Genomic DNA, 12500 nt, shown 5'->3' with positions numbered 1-12500 from the left:
AGCTTTTAGATCCCGCCCTAAAACGACCATTCTCCTAGAGTTCCGAAGTGATCCTCATTCTCACCGCAGCCTTCTTAAGCCGAAAGAAAGCCGGGCAAGAATCGCATTTTTTGGTAGTACGAAGGGGGAGCAGAATCGTATCTGGCAGTGGTTCTTCGGATCGATCACAGATTCTCGGCCCCGTCGTTTGGCTTCCACTCCAGTTGACCTCTCTTGTTTCCATCCCCCTGTGAGAAGGTAGAGAGCAAAACCAACCCAGCAACCCACTTTTACTATGCCCTATTAGTAAAGCATTTACTTTTTGCAAGGCTTGCTGAGCTTCTTCATGTGACAGACATCGCAAAAGTAATCCGTCGAACTCTCGCCGATAGAGGGCATCGTTAAAGTATACGATTTTTTAACCCTGATGGGTTTCGCAGTCGACCATTTGATAGCCCTGTTCCTGAATATACAGAACTAATAGGGCTTCGATGAGCCCTAGATGGAAAGGGGTTAAAATACCTCTAAGCAATTAGAAGAGCGCGGAATTTGACCTCCCTCAAATGGATGGATCTGGGATTGATTGTGGAATCCGAGCAGAGAGAACCCGGGGCGGGCAGGAAGATACGCTAGGCGGAGTAGTCGCTCTGGAGCAGGTTCTTCGACTGGATCAATGCATGTATGAATCCTAAAAAAATCCCGAAGGTCTAGTCTAGAAAAAACTCGGATTTGGTTGGGTTAGCCTTTTGGTAGGAAAGGCGGTCACAGGAAGAAATGCCCTACCAATGAATAGATTAGTCTACTAACGTCAACAATATCTTTCTTCATATACGATACCGTCCGGTTTGATATCCGAAACTGTAGATATGACACAAGAAAGAAAGATAGATATTCCCATGGTAGGAATAGGGCAGTTGCACTAAGGAAGAGAGCTAGGGATTTGATAAAGGTGATAGGACAAGGTTCCAAACCTGCCTTAGTCCCAAATAGGGCGCAAGCTAGGGACATTACTATATGAATGAGACTTCATCCTTATCACAACCTCAAATTTGGAAAATGCTCCTCTAGTCCCGAGCTTGGTAAATAACGCCGTAGGAAATTCAAACTTTCTTCCGGCCTTTAAGTGATAGGGGGAAGTCACTCTTGCGTTCTCTCTCTTGGGTGGGTCAGTCTCGCTCTCTCTTGTCGGTAAGTATATCTGTCGTGGTATTGCTGTCGTGCCGCGCCGTTCCAGTAGTGTTTGTGAATTAATAGTTTTGAAAAAAAAAAAAAAAGTGCAAAAAAGGTAAATAAAGACCGTAGCCAAAAGCAAGGGATTCCCCGGGCCCAAACGAAAGCGAAGGCAGCGGGGCAGGTATTCTCATAAAAGAAAGAAACGAAAACAGGCAGGGAGGTAAGAGCGGGTAAGACTAGGTTATAGCAACACAACAGAGGTTAGACAGCTCTTACCGGAGTAAGAGGTTTCGGGTCATCCGTCCCCTTGACCCAGACACGAACTAATCTTTCTCTCTCTCGAATGTATGCCCGGTTTTCGTCGAATCTTTTTGATTACTTTCGAAAACAAACAAACCGTCTTGACATGATGAATAGTGGTGCCCACCTGCAGAGCCTAGTCCTCCCTGCAGCCTTTGAAGTAGACTCTTTCTCGAGTGTGATCCTATCCCCAAAGCCTTTTTGCAAAAAGAGTAGGTAGCGAGATAGATGACTAAAAGTTTTTTATAAAAGCGGATGCTCTTTGCCCTAAATATTAAATTAGTCAAGTCTAAACGCCCTGCAATCAAACAATCGGAAAGCCTTTTGACAACCTTACTAATAGAAAGGGGAAAGATGCGCTCAATCCGTTGCTTGTTGCTCCAACTTATTAGTAGGAGCTCGTTAGCCCTTTCCGCAGGCTGCTATGCTAGTTGTAGCGCGCTAGCGCTTTACTAATAGAATATCAAAGTAAAGGGGACTCTATCCAGATCTAAAGAATTCGCCAAAGAGACTTCTTCTAACTAGGAGAGTCAGCAAGCTACCGGAAGCAAAGCTTCTGATCTGGCCCCCTTTGAATTTCCAATTCCTCCTTTTCGTTCTACTTAGGTGGATCAATCCGAACTGTCGACAGAATATAAAAAAAAGAGGTTTTTATTCCTGTGTAGACACCTCAACGAACTCATGTGGACACTCCTCAGCCCGAGGACAATCTCTCAAATAAACATTAAGATGTTGACCCGTTTTTCTTTTCTTTGCTGATTCCTCTCAATGAAATTTGCCATGTTGCACTAAGTTACTTACGGATGTATGCATGCAGTCCGGGAACACTTTGGGGTGAACACCCATCCAAACAAGTAGGGTCAATAGTTCAGCATTTAGGCCGTAACATTTAGAAACAAAAAAAATCTTTAACCCAACAAGTGCTCTCCGAACCAAGCTAGATAGTCTCCTATCACTAGGCTCACCAACCAACCTGGACTTTGATCTTATTATTCCTACCGGATATCAAAACCATAAGGATTGTTTCCAGCCATGAGTTCCCATATGACATAAGCGCTCTTGGGTGGGCTAGGCCATTCCATCAAATCTTTGAGAAGGGCCCCAATCTCGTATTTGATGGTCGGCGTGGCGATAGGCTTCGCTTCTACGACTGCCTCCCCAGCCGTTGCAAACACTGAGCGAGAACGGTAAGGGTCGCACAAACAATGTCGTTGCGCGGGGATGCGATTCGCCAAGCTAAGCTGGGGCAAACAAAGCCGTCCGGCCCTACCGGATTAGAAATGCGAAGGCCTTTCCTTCGAAAGGAGACCAGAAAAAGAAAGAGCTATGCTATTGACCGACCCTTTCGTAGTGACTTCGAATCAATAGGCCTCTCCTTTTTTCTCATTTTGTTTGAGGCGGGCCGAATAGAGAATGAAATGTAGAAATAGGGGAAGGGTTCCAAACCTTTTTTTGGTTTAAGGGCTGCTCGCCCTACCGAAGTACCAAAGGCTTTCGAGGCGCTTACACCTCCCTATTACACGACCTAAAAAAGGCTTTCAGTAGCGCCCTTAGAATCTAAGCCTTTTTTTTTGAAGCGCCAGTAGTTGTAGCAGTGGGTAGGGCTTTCGTTCTTATCGCTCCGGGTTTCGATCTATATGACCTCCGGGCGGTACGAAGTACACCTCTTCTGTAGAGGCAGGTAGTAACCTAACCTTTAAGAGTCTGTTCAAGGGGGGAGCCCTCTCTCTTATCTATCAATGGAAAGATCTCCGTGCGTGGCGTGATAAGGAATCCTAGAAAAGATCGATTGAGACTCCCTCCCCGGTCCCACGAAGATCTCTACGTACTTGTCCAGTCCAGGACAACTGAGATCTTCCGGTCTGCGTGCGTGGGAGCAGCTCAAACAAAGAAGAGTCTGGTCTGGTCTGAATTCAGGCCCGGCCCGCCCGTCTGCTGCTAGGTCCGGGAATGGCGCCAGGCGAGGGCGCCGCTATGCCCCGCTGCTCCGCTGCGACCGGCCCCCAGACTATGTAAAAGAATCGAGGCCGGGGGGGTCTCGCCCATAGTGGTTCCCCCCCGCCTTTGGTGATTGACCAAACAAATAGGCCTAGATCTATGCCCCTTAATGAATCGAATGGTCCTTCGACCTTCATTTGATTCCGACGGCCGGCATAGATCTCATGAGACCCGCCCAGCCCACTATTACTACGAAAAAAGCCCTGCCCTTTTCCTTCGCTACTAGGAGAGTAAGCAACCTCTATTAGCGCCAGGCCTTGAGTCGAATTGATCGTGTCATGTGCAACGTCCATCAATGATGGTTCATTAATGTCCATTGATTTAGACTCCTTCCCCCTTCCCAACTACGAATAAGATCGAGAGGAGCCCGAAAGCCCTGGGCAGATCGGCCGGGTCTTTCCCTGTTGTTCTGTTCCCGTCACGATAAAGGCGCACGGAAGAGGTATGCCCAGCGCGCGGAGGATCCGTTGAGAGTTTCTGTTGTCTCGGTAGGGAACTGTACGATCTTTTCCCCTATCCTATTGTATTGAATCAATAAAAAAAGAGGTCAGTGCTACGGCCCCCTATTGTTTGATCCAATATTGACCGGGGACGAGCCCCGACTTCCATAGGTCCTTGGTTTGACCTCCCGTAGTGGTCCTTGCTTTTAATAAAGCGGAGCGGGGCTAATTTCTCGTACTTGCTCAGTGTGCCCCCCTTTCGTCGAGTGCCCCGCCCGGTTCACTGGGCTGTTGGCCTAACAAGCACTTGCCCGCTGCTCCTGCCGCCCGCTTGACGGGCGGAGCGCTCGTTATCCTTACTGTTCTCTCTGCTGGGGCCCCTCTCATTGCTCTAGCCATAAGCTATGGCAGCTCCAGCTCGCAACCACAAGGGCCCGCCCTGCGAGGCCAGAGCGGGCTCAGCGGTCAGCCTCCATTCGAATTACGTTAGGGGGTCTTTCGCTTTTGCCAGATCTAGAGAGATACTACGAGTCCTCCGTCCCAGATTCCATCGCCGCGGCCATCTGGTTCACCGGTACTACCAAAAAGTCTCATGCTTACGTTACTGTTATTGATGGTTTTATTATTTTTGACTACGAAGGCCCCGGTCGTGCTTCTGGTTTCCATTCCCATCATCATATTGATGATAAATCTCCTCGTGCTCTGCCATAAGAACTTGGAGTCCGTATCATGGTGAAGGTAAGGTAACGCTGTGATTCTTGCTCAAAAAACAGACCGAACGCGTTCGAGCAATTGGCTCATCCAACCCGGCAGCATTCATGAGTCGCTCGTTCAACTGTCCCTCGGAGACACGGTCGAGAAGTACCATGCATGGTTGCCCTCCGTCCTTTTTTTCTCTCAGTCCCACCCAGAAAGATACGGCTCAGCCAAAAAAAAGTGAACGCCCCTGCGCGAGCCTTATTTTATTAGTAAGGTAAAGCTTTGGCTCCCTAAAGACTAAAAAAAGAAAAAAAAAAGGGGGGGACTTCTGCAACGGGCTATGCCACCCAAACCAACTAAGGGAAGTCGCATCCGTCCCATCGCAAGCACCTACAACGTCATGATCACATTGGTTTACCCTTTTTTCTTTGGTAGTTCAACGGACGGTCGCCCCTCCAACAAGAAAAGGTATAAATATAGAAACTTCTCTGCCATTTGAATCGGAGAATTTATGGAGGAAATCGGGTTTTAAATTTCCAGAAACCACACGATTATATAGCCAAAGGGAATACGCCGCGCCTAAAATCATCCCAAGCGCGGCTAATGTGGCTACTAAGCTATTTCTTTGGAAAGCTCCTACTAAGATGAGAAATTCCCCGATAAAGCTGCTAGTACCAGGTGAACTCATATTGGCCAAAGTAAAAGAAAAGAAAATGGTAGAGAGATTCGGCATGGTGCTCACTAAACCTCCGTAATATCTAACAAGTCGAGTCTTATGTCGGTCATATAGAACACCAACACATAGAAAAAGGGCTGAAGAAACCAGTCCATGACTTAACATCGGTGGAATGCTACCTCCAATTCCCTGTATGTTCGATAGAGCCAAAGATCCCCCCCACTGATCGGAGTACGCCGATTACCCCCCGAACCGTACAAGATAGTTACCACCTATCATACGGCTTTCTAACTTCACTTCTTTTTCTGGTCGTTCCGCTCTGTCGATCGATGGTAGTATAAGAGATCTTTAACCCCCCCGAAGTTATTTACATAATGGTTCCTGCTTCCTACCCATAGTTAGCATGTATCTCCCCGGGTCATACTTGAGTATCACATCGTAGACCCCCACCCCAACTCTATCTTCCTTATCAGTGAACCGGAACATAGTGCATAGGTACTCTTCAATGCAGCGGGGACGAGACGACGTGACATACTACGATCACGTACAAAAGTGCTGCCTATGGAACCTCTCAACAGCTCCCGTTCTTTTATGAGGTCCTATCGGGATAGGTAGGCCCAAGCCTTTCCCTTCCCCCCGACCGAGCAGTAGTTCCCCGCGGCCGGCCAGTGGCGGCAGAAAACGAACTCGGGCGGGCTCCGCGCGGTTCGCGTTTTCTTGTGTTGAGAGCTTCTCATTTTCTTATATTTTAGAAGCCCGCGTCCACGCCGGGGACGGGTAAAGCCCAGCGAAGCAGCAGGGAGCACTGAACAATGGGGGGGGTGAGGGCGACTCCGCCCATGGGTTGAACCACACCACAGGCTGAAGTCCTTCCACGGCGGGGGAAGGGCAGCGTCCTCGTTGTCGGGCCGGAACAAGAAAGGGAAGCTAGTCGTTGGAGGGAAGATAAGGCTCGTGGAGTGCGACTCCACAGAAGAGCCTTACTCTATAGGGGCGCTAGCGCGCTACAACTAGCACTTTGAAGCCAGCTGAAAAACGGATGCGCGCTACTAGCGCGCAACGGTTTTCAAGCTTTACTAATAGGGCGGCTTTATAGAGAGAGGTGAGTAAGGGGCTCGCTTCGCTTTTGTTGCGGAGTTCGCTGCCTTCCCACCCCTGCTTAGTGTTCCACTTGTGATTCTGGATGCAGTGGAGGATTTTTATAAATGCGCCCGAATGTTCCCCCTCCCCCCATAAGACTCTATTTCTCTTTCCTCCTCGAGAAAGAGAAAAAATAGAATCAATCCTTTCTTCTCTTCTTTCATGTGAGAACGGCCCTATCTTGTATCGAAAGGTTTTTCGTGCTATACACCACGTTGAGAAAGACCAACTTCCTATGTATCGTACCTTTTTTTTACCTCGAAAGGGAGGTCCTCCTTATGATGCTACGGTCGGCTGTCCGAAGTGCATGCAAGGGGTAAACTCGGATAGGATAGGATTGTGCGTGCCGGGCCCTTCGGGTGTCATATTTTGGCCGAGTTTACCGTACCTCCGGCCCTTATGTTACGCGACCGTACTATTTTGTTACGTTCCACCGCTGTTACGCCAGAGATAAAAGGTTCCACACGAGCTCTCGTTCTGCGGCGTGGTGGCAGGACCGATAGGGGATTGGCTCCGGGTGTAGATAGGGTAAAATCTGCAGGGGTCATGCAAATACATAGGCCCCTTCCCCTCTCTTTTGGATGAATGGGGTGGTTTAGAAGGCGCTTTCCGATCTACGGTCCCTCGGAGCGAAGGGTTAGGCAGGTAGTATGGGCCCTCTGACTTCCAGCTATGTGCTGTGCGGCTCCCGCGAAGCGAATGAAGGGAAGCTCTCAAGAGCTTTTTCCGCCAGCGGCTTATGTAGTGGTCGGCCTTATAAAGCTCGCTAAGCTTCGCTTCCTCGTCTTGCTTCTGGCAAAGCTTATACTTTGCTTGCTTCTCTCGCGCTTGCTTGCGCGCGGGAAGGCAACGAAGTTCAGTTCATGAGACCGCGGCGGAGTGGAGCAGCCGCGAAACTTTTTTTCCTTAGCTGGATCTCGCTGGTGCCACCTAAACGGTAAGTAGGCGGCGGATGTGTGACGTTTGGAGTTGTCGTTCGTGCACCTGTCCCCAATGGAAGAATGAGTGATCCGTTCCCCTGCGGATCATGGCCTTACCACTCGGTCCCCGATGGCCAGCGGGGGATTCGGTATAGCAGCTCACGTTCGTTTGCGCTGCGCGTTCCCGCTGGACTGGACGCGTGTTAGCTGTAGGAAGTATGGTTCCGAAAGTGACTTCGGTTCGCCAGTTCAGGCTCAACTCCTCGCTTTACGTTAGCGGACCCACAGGTCGGGCCGCGGCTCTGCGCTCTTTCTTTCTGTGTGGGACGATGCCGGGGAGAGAAGGGAATGCATCGAAGCGGCGAACAACAACAACACAACTACATTTTGGCTTTTCCCTCCATGAGATGAGCCCAGTGCATTGGACCGATGGATAAGAGAACTGAGCTGGCCTAAAAAGCGCTTGCCCGCTCTACGTACGATGTAGACTCCATCAGATACATATCGATTTCTTTCTGATGGATCAAGAATAGATAGTTGTCTCATCAATAGATAGAAATAGGGGATTTCCCCCTTATTATTGATAGATTCCTTCTCTTTCTATTCCTACTCTTTCGATCTATCAGAACAGATCAGGCTATCTATCAATCGATTTGAAAATAGCACGTTCATATCGCTTTTCGTTCATTTTCGCCACGCCAACATAGCCGCCATAATAAGAAGCAGGCGAAGCAGCTAGAAGCGCTCGCTTCTAGCCCTTAAATTCTTATTTACGAATGAATTGGGAAAGCCAACAGAAAGATTCGATTCTGACTTCGTGGAGCCGGTGCTGCTGTTGCCTGCGCGTAGGGCCGTCCCCCACTCCCGTCCCGGGGCGCTAAGGGGCTTTTTTTTTTTGGAACAGACGGCAGTGTTTTGCTGACGCCTCGAATCAAGCTTTTGTTGCGACATGCTATGTTTTCTCCCCCATTGCTAGTAGGTTGATGGGTCGCACGCCCGGCACACATGTTTTGGCCTTGTGTGTCCATAACTCAAAATAGGTGACCTAACGGCCGCCGCCCGACTAAACATACCAATAGTCACCAGATTCATATGGGCTACTGAGGAGTAAGCAATGATCTTCTTAAGATCGATCTGTCTTGAAGTGGTCAAGGAAGTATATATTATAGCAATCGCGCTTAAAGTATAAATGAAAGGAGTAAAACAAAGTGTCGCTTCGGGAAACATGGGTATTGAAAATCTTAAAAACCCGTAGGTTCCTAATTTTAAAGGAATTCCTGCCAAGATGACGGATCCTGCCGTAGGTGCCTCTACATGAGCTTCGGGTAACCAAATATGAACAGGTACCATAGGCACTTTGACGGCGAAAGAGGCGAAAGAAGCAATCCATAGAAAGATTTGGCGCCGCTCACTAAATTCTGTGGTTAATGATATTTGTAAATCGGTGGTTCCTGTTTGGAGAAGAATCAACAGAATAGCTAATAGCATAAAAACAGATCCAAGTAAAGTATAAAGGAAAAACTGATATGCTGCCTTGATCTTTCTTTGTCTCGAACCCCATACCCCTATAATAATGGTAGAGTAAGGGGTGGCCCCAAAGCGGAATTGACCGGTGGTGGTCGGTCGAAGCTCCAGTAGGTAGCCACTCCCTTCTCAGGGAACCGTACGTGAGACTTCCGCATCATACGGCTCCGTCCCGAGCTTCCGTCGTCGGCCCTTGTCATTAGACCACTATCTATGCATGTATTTTCAGCCTGGACTCTCGAATCTTTTGCTTTTCGGGTGGTGGCGAACAATGCAGCTTGCGTTGCGGGAGATGCCCGCCCGTAGGGCCCGGCCTGCTTCTCGCCCGAAAGAACCGCTCACTAGCTAGCCGGACTAGTGGGGGCCCTATCTGGAGACATACTGAAAACCATGCCTTTCGAACCGAACGCAACGCCCGTCTTCCAAGTCAAAAGATAAATGGGCTCGTTGGGAAGAAAGATGGAGTGCGGCCTGTAGAGCACCTGTAACGCACAGTCGGGTTGCTCACGCAGCGGATCTCTCTCTCTATCTATAGATAGAGAGAGATGTGAAAGTAATAGCCTTATGTTATGGCCGTCCCCCGACTTACGGCCTTTACGCTATTACTATTGTGATGTGAGCGGTTCAAATTGGTTTGATCTTTCCCAATTATCCTGGCCGGAACTTGTACGCAGCACTTATACGGAGGTGCATGCATAAAGGTTTGAAACTTTTTTCTTATCTTAATCTTAAGGACAGAACCCTACCCTATTCTCGAACCCTCTGCCGAGCTTAACCCTGCCCGCATTTCCTTTTGAAGGGGGCCAAAGAAATGTCTCCATCTGCAGCCAACAGTCTTTCTTCGGAATTATACTGAACGGGTCGATCCTCCCCTCCCGTTTGTTTTAGAAACTTTTCTTAAGGTCTCCTCGCCAAGAGCTCCCCGGCGACGACAGAGGAACCAACCCGCCTGCTGTGGCGGGGCGGCTTTTTTGTTTCACAATAAGACCTGGACGATTATCCCTACCCTCGGTAGCTTACGAGTTTACGTCCATCCCTGGTCGGGTACAGTTTCCTTTCGATTTCTCCCTTGTAGCCGTTACCCGAATTCGCGCAAGTGTGTCCACACCCCCCAAACTGACTTGACGAGGAATCCATTCTCGCGAACAAACACAACCCCTACACACACCTAGGAGCACCCCTTCCTGCATATCCATACAAGACCCGAGTAGGCGGGTCGAGGTCCTACGAGGTACCCACTACTCGGAGTACCCTCCCAAAAGGAAAAAGATGTGTCTGTCAGGTTCGGTTCTTCTTAGTTGGGTTGGGCAGGTTCGACCAGAAATGCTATGCTTACACACAAGACTACCCCTCCTCCCGAAAGCTTCGCGGGGACTACTTTACGACGACGGACGACCGCCCGTAGGGGGTTTACTGCACAAGGCCCCTGCAGAGGAAAAGCTTTATCCCAGCGAATATAAGATGCTCAGCTCCGCACAACATAGGGATTGGCACGCTTTCGGGAAAAACATAGAATAGTAGAAGATCCAGCATGCGGAACACGGCGATCATTAGAAATTCACGAATTAGAGATGCTGTAATATACTCTTTCCCATAACTTCTCATACCAGACCAACCCACCAAAATGCAAATAGGGATCAGAAATGTGGTCAATATCACGAAGAATAAAGAGATACCGTCTATACCCAAAAAAAAATTGATGTTTTCATAAGGAAGCCATCGAAGGCTTTCCACAAATTGAGATTTGGCCGTAGAAGGATCGAATTGTATCCGAGGAACAGGAGAATACAAAAAAGTAATAAAAGAGGCACACAGACCAATCAATCGTATCAGTCGTATTCTTGAATTTGGAATGAAAAGAGGAGTAATGCTTCCTAGCACGGGACACAGAATAGGACCACTTAGATCAGAATAGCATTCACAGAAATGTTCTAACATAGAGTAGAATCGAACATTGAAGAGATTAGTTTACAACAGTAAAAAGATGGGCGCCTAATTCCAATACAATAGGGGTCTATCGGTGCAAGTCAGCTGAACACCGTGATTGATGAGTGGGTAGGTGGGTTAGGTGCACCTCTCGCCCAGTAAGAAATAATGAGGCTAGTCCCCACCCCTGGAAGTAGTGGGGCCCCCTTCCCGCGTATGCGCCTTTATTTCTTTCTATTTTTTTTTTTCCAATGGAGAATCTTTCTAAAAAAATCTCTCTGGCAACAATTCGTCGATTTCAATCCAAGGTGCACCTTGCCTTTTTTCAGGTAGCTTTGACGCCTATTCAGCTAGCGGGACATTAGTCATAGCCGAAATTCGTCGAAAAAGAGGAAGTTTTGTCTTTCTTTCAATCAAAATAAGAGAACAAAGAAACCACTCAAAAATGAAAGTTAAATAAAAAAGTTTCAGTAAGAACTAGCACTAGACTTCTTCCCCCCTTTCTACTTTTCTTCTCTCTTTTTGTTTGTGTTTTCACCCGGGTTTTTCATTCTGTTTTATAGAGACCTGAGGAAAGGAAATATTAATAATAATTAATGTAGAAAGGTGAGGCACTTTCCCCGGCATACGAAAAAAAATAAATCCAGGATGACGGCTTTCAAAAGACGAGTAAGAGACGGGGAGGGGGAGGCTCTCGAAACCAAGCGAGACTAAAAAGAACATGGGAATTCGCACCATTCCTATGAGTGCTTTTTTTCGAAAAGCCAACAAAGGGACAGCCCTCTTTCTCTATCTCGGTCTCGGTTTAGCATCATCATATATCGATCCGGAGATAATTTGGATTGGTTGTAGTGCGGATTAAGGAGCTGCTCCTCCATGCTGTGGCTGTGGAGGTGGGGGCTGCCGCCGCCTGATAGAGGCAGAAGCCGGGGCCACCGGAGCTATCTGCGTCGAGTGTGTCGATTGAAAGAGGAGGGGAGACAAAATGAATTCCAGCGAAAAAATAGAAAGAGTCGTGCCGTTCAAAGTGGAATTCTTCTAAGATCCATCCATTGCTCGATCGATTTTGCATGCTCTGCTCCCAAAATGCAGAGAGACTTGCGAGGGCAGATCTGGGTTGGTTGGTCCGGAAAGTCATGGGGGAGGCAGGCTAAGTGAAATAAAATTAAGTGAAATAAAATAATATACTGGTGCTACTATAGAATCTTTTGAATCACGCACGGCACACTTTCTATATCTCCTCCGTCTACAAGGTGAACAGCTTGGCTTACAGCACAGCGTGTTCGCCACCACACCGGCTGGCTGGTGCATTGGCCCTTTGAATGAATAAGAGAAGGGCTTTGTATAGACACCCTTGAGCCATATTCGTCGCCCTAGGCTCACCATTATTTCATTCTATTTATGGGTTCTAGCTCCAAAGAACATATACATGGAGCTATGTCGACTTACGTACGTCTCGTTGACCAAACGATTAGGTATACCACGCCACGTATCATCCCCTCTTTCCATAAAAAAAAAAAAAAAAAGAAAAGATATAGTGATCGATCGTGCCGTAAGACCTTGTTCGTTTCTACTTGACGTTATTTTCCTCGGTTTTTTTTACATTACATAAGGTAGCTTGCTTACTTAGCGCTTGCGCTAAGGATCTAATCAGAGTCAAACTTCAATTTAAAATGAAAAAATACCTTTCCTTTATTAGCCGGAGTACAAGTATACTCCTTGATC

General features: G+C 47.9%; 1 protein-coding gene across 1 annotated transcript; it reads right to left on the bottom strand.

The window, feature by feature from the left end:
• Positions 1–2217: 2217 nt before the first annotated feature.
• nad4 (NADH dehydrogenase subunit 4) lies at positions 2218–10787 on the bottom strand. The gene is made up of 4 exons: positions 10327–10787; positions 8384–8898; positions 5043–5465; positions 2218–2306 (listed from the first exon to the last, which is right to left on the bottom strand). The coding sequence occupies exons 1-4, from the start codon at positions 10785–10787 to the stop codon at positions 2218–2220; spliced, it is 1488 nt and encodes a 495-aa protein (YP_009153946.1).
• Between the last annotated feature and the right edge of the window lie 1713 nt (positions 10788–12500).

The sequence above is a fragment of the mitochondrial genome of Gossypium hirsutum, assembly GCF_007990345.1.
Source record: "Gossypium hirsutum mitochondrion, complete genome".
NCBI classification, from domain to species: domain Eukaryota; kingdom Viridiplantae; phylum Streptophyta; class Magnoliopsida; order Malvales; family Malvaceae; genus Gossypium; species Gossypium hirsutum.
The sequence above is the reverse complement of the archived record's forward strand: the minus strand, read 5'-3'. Positions and strand labels throughout refer to the sequence as shown.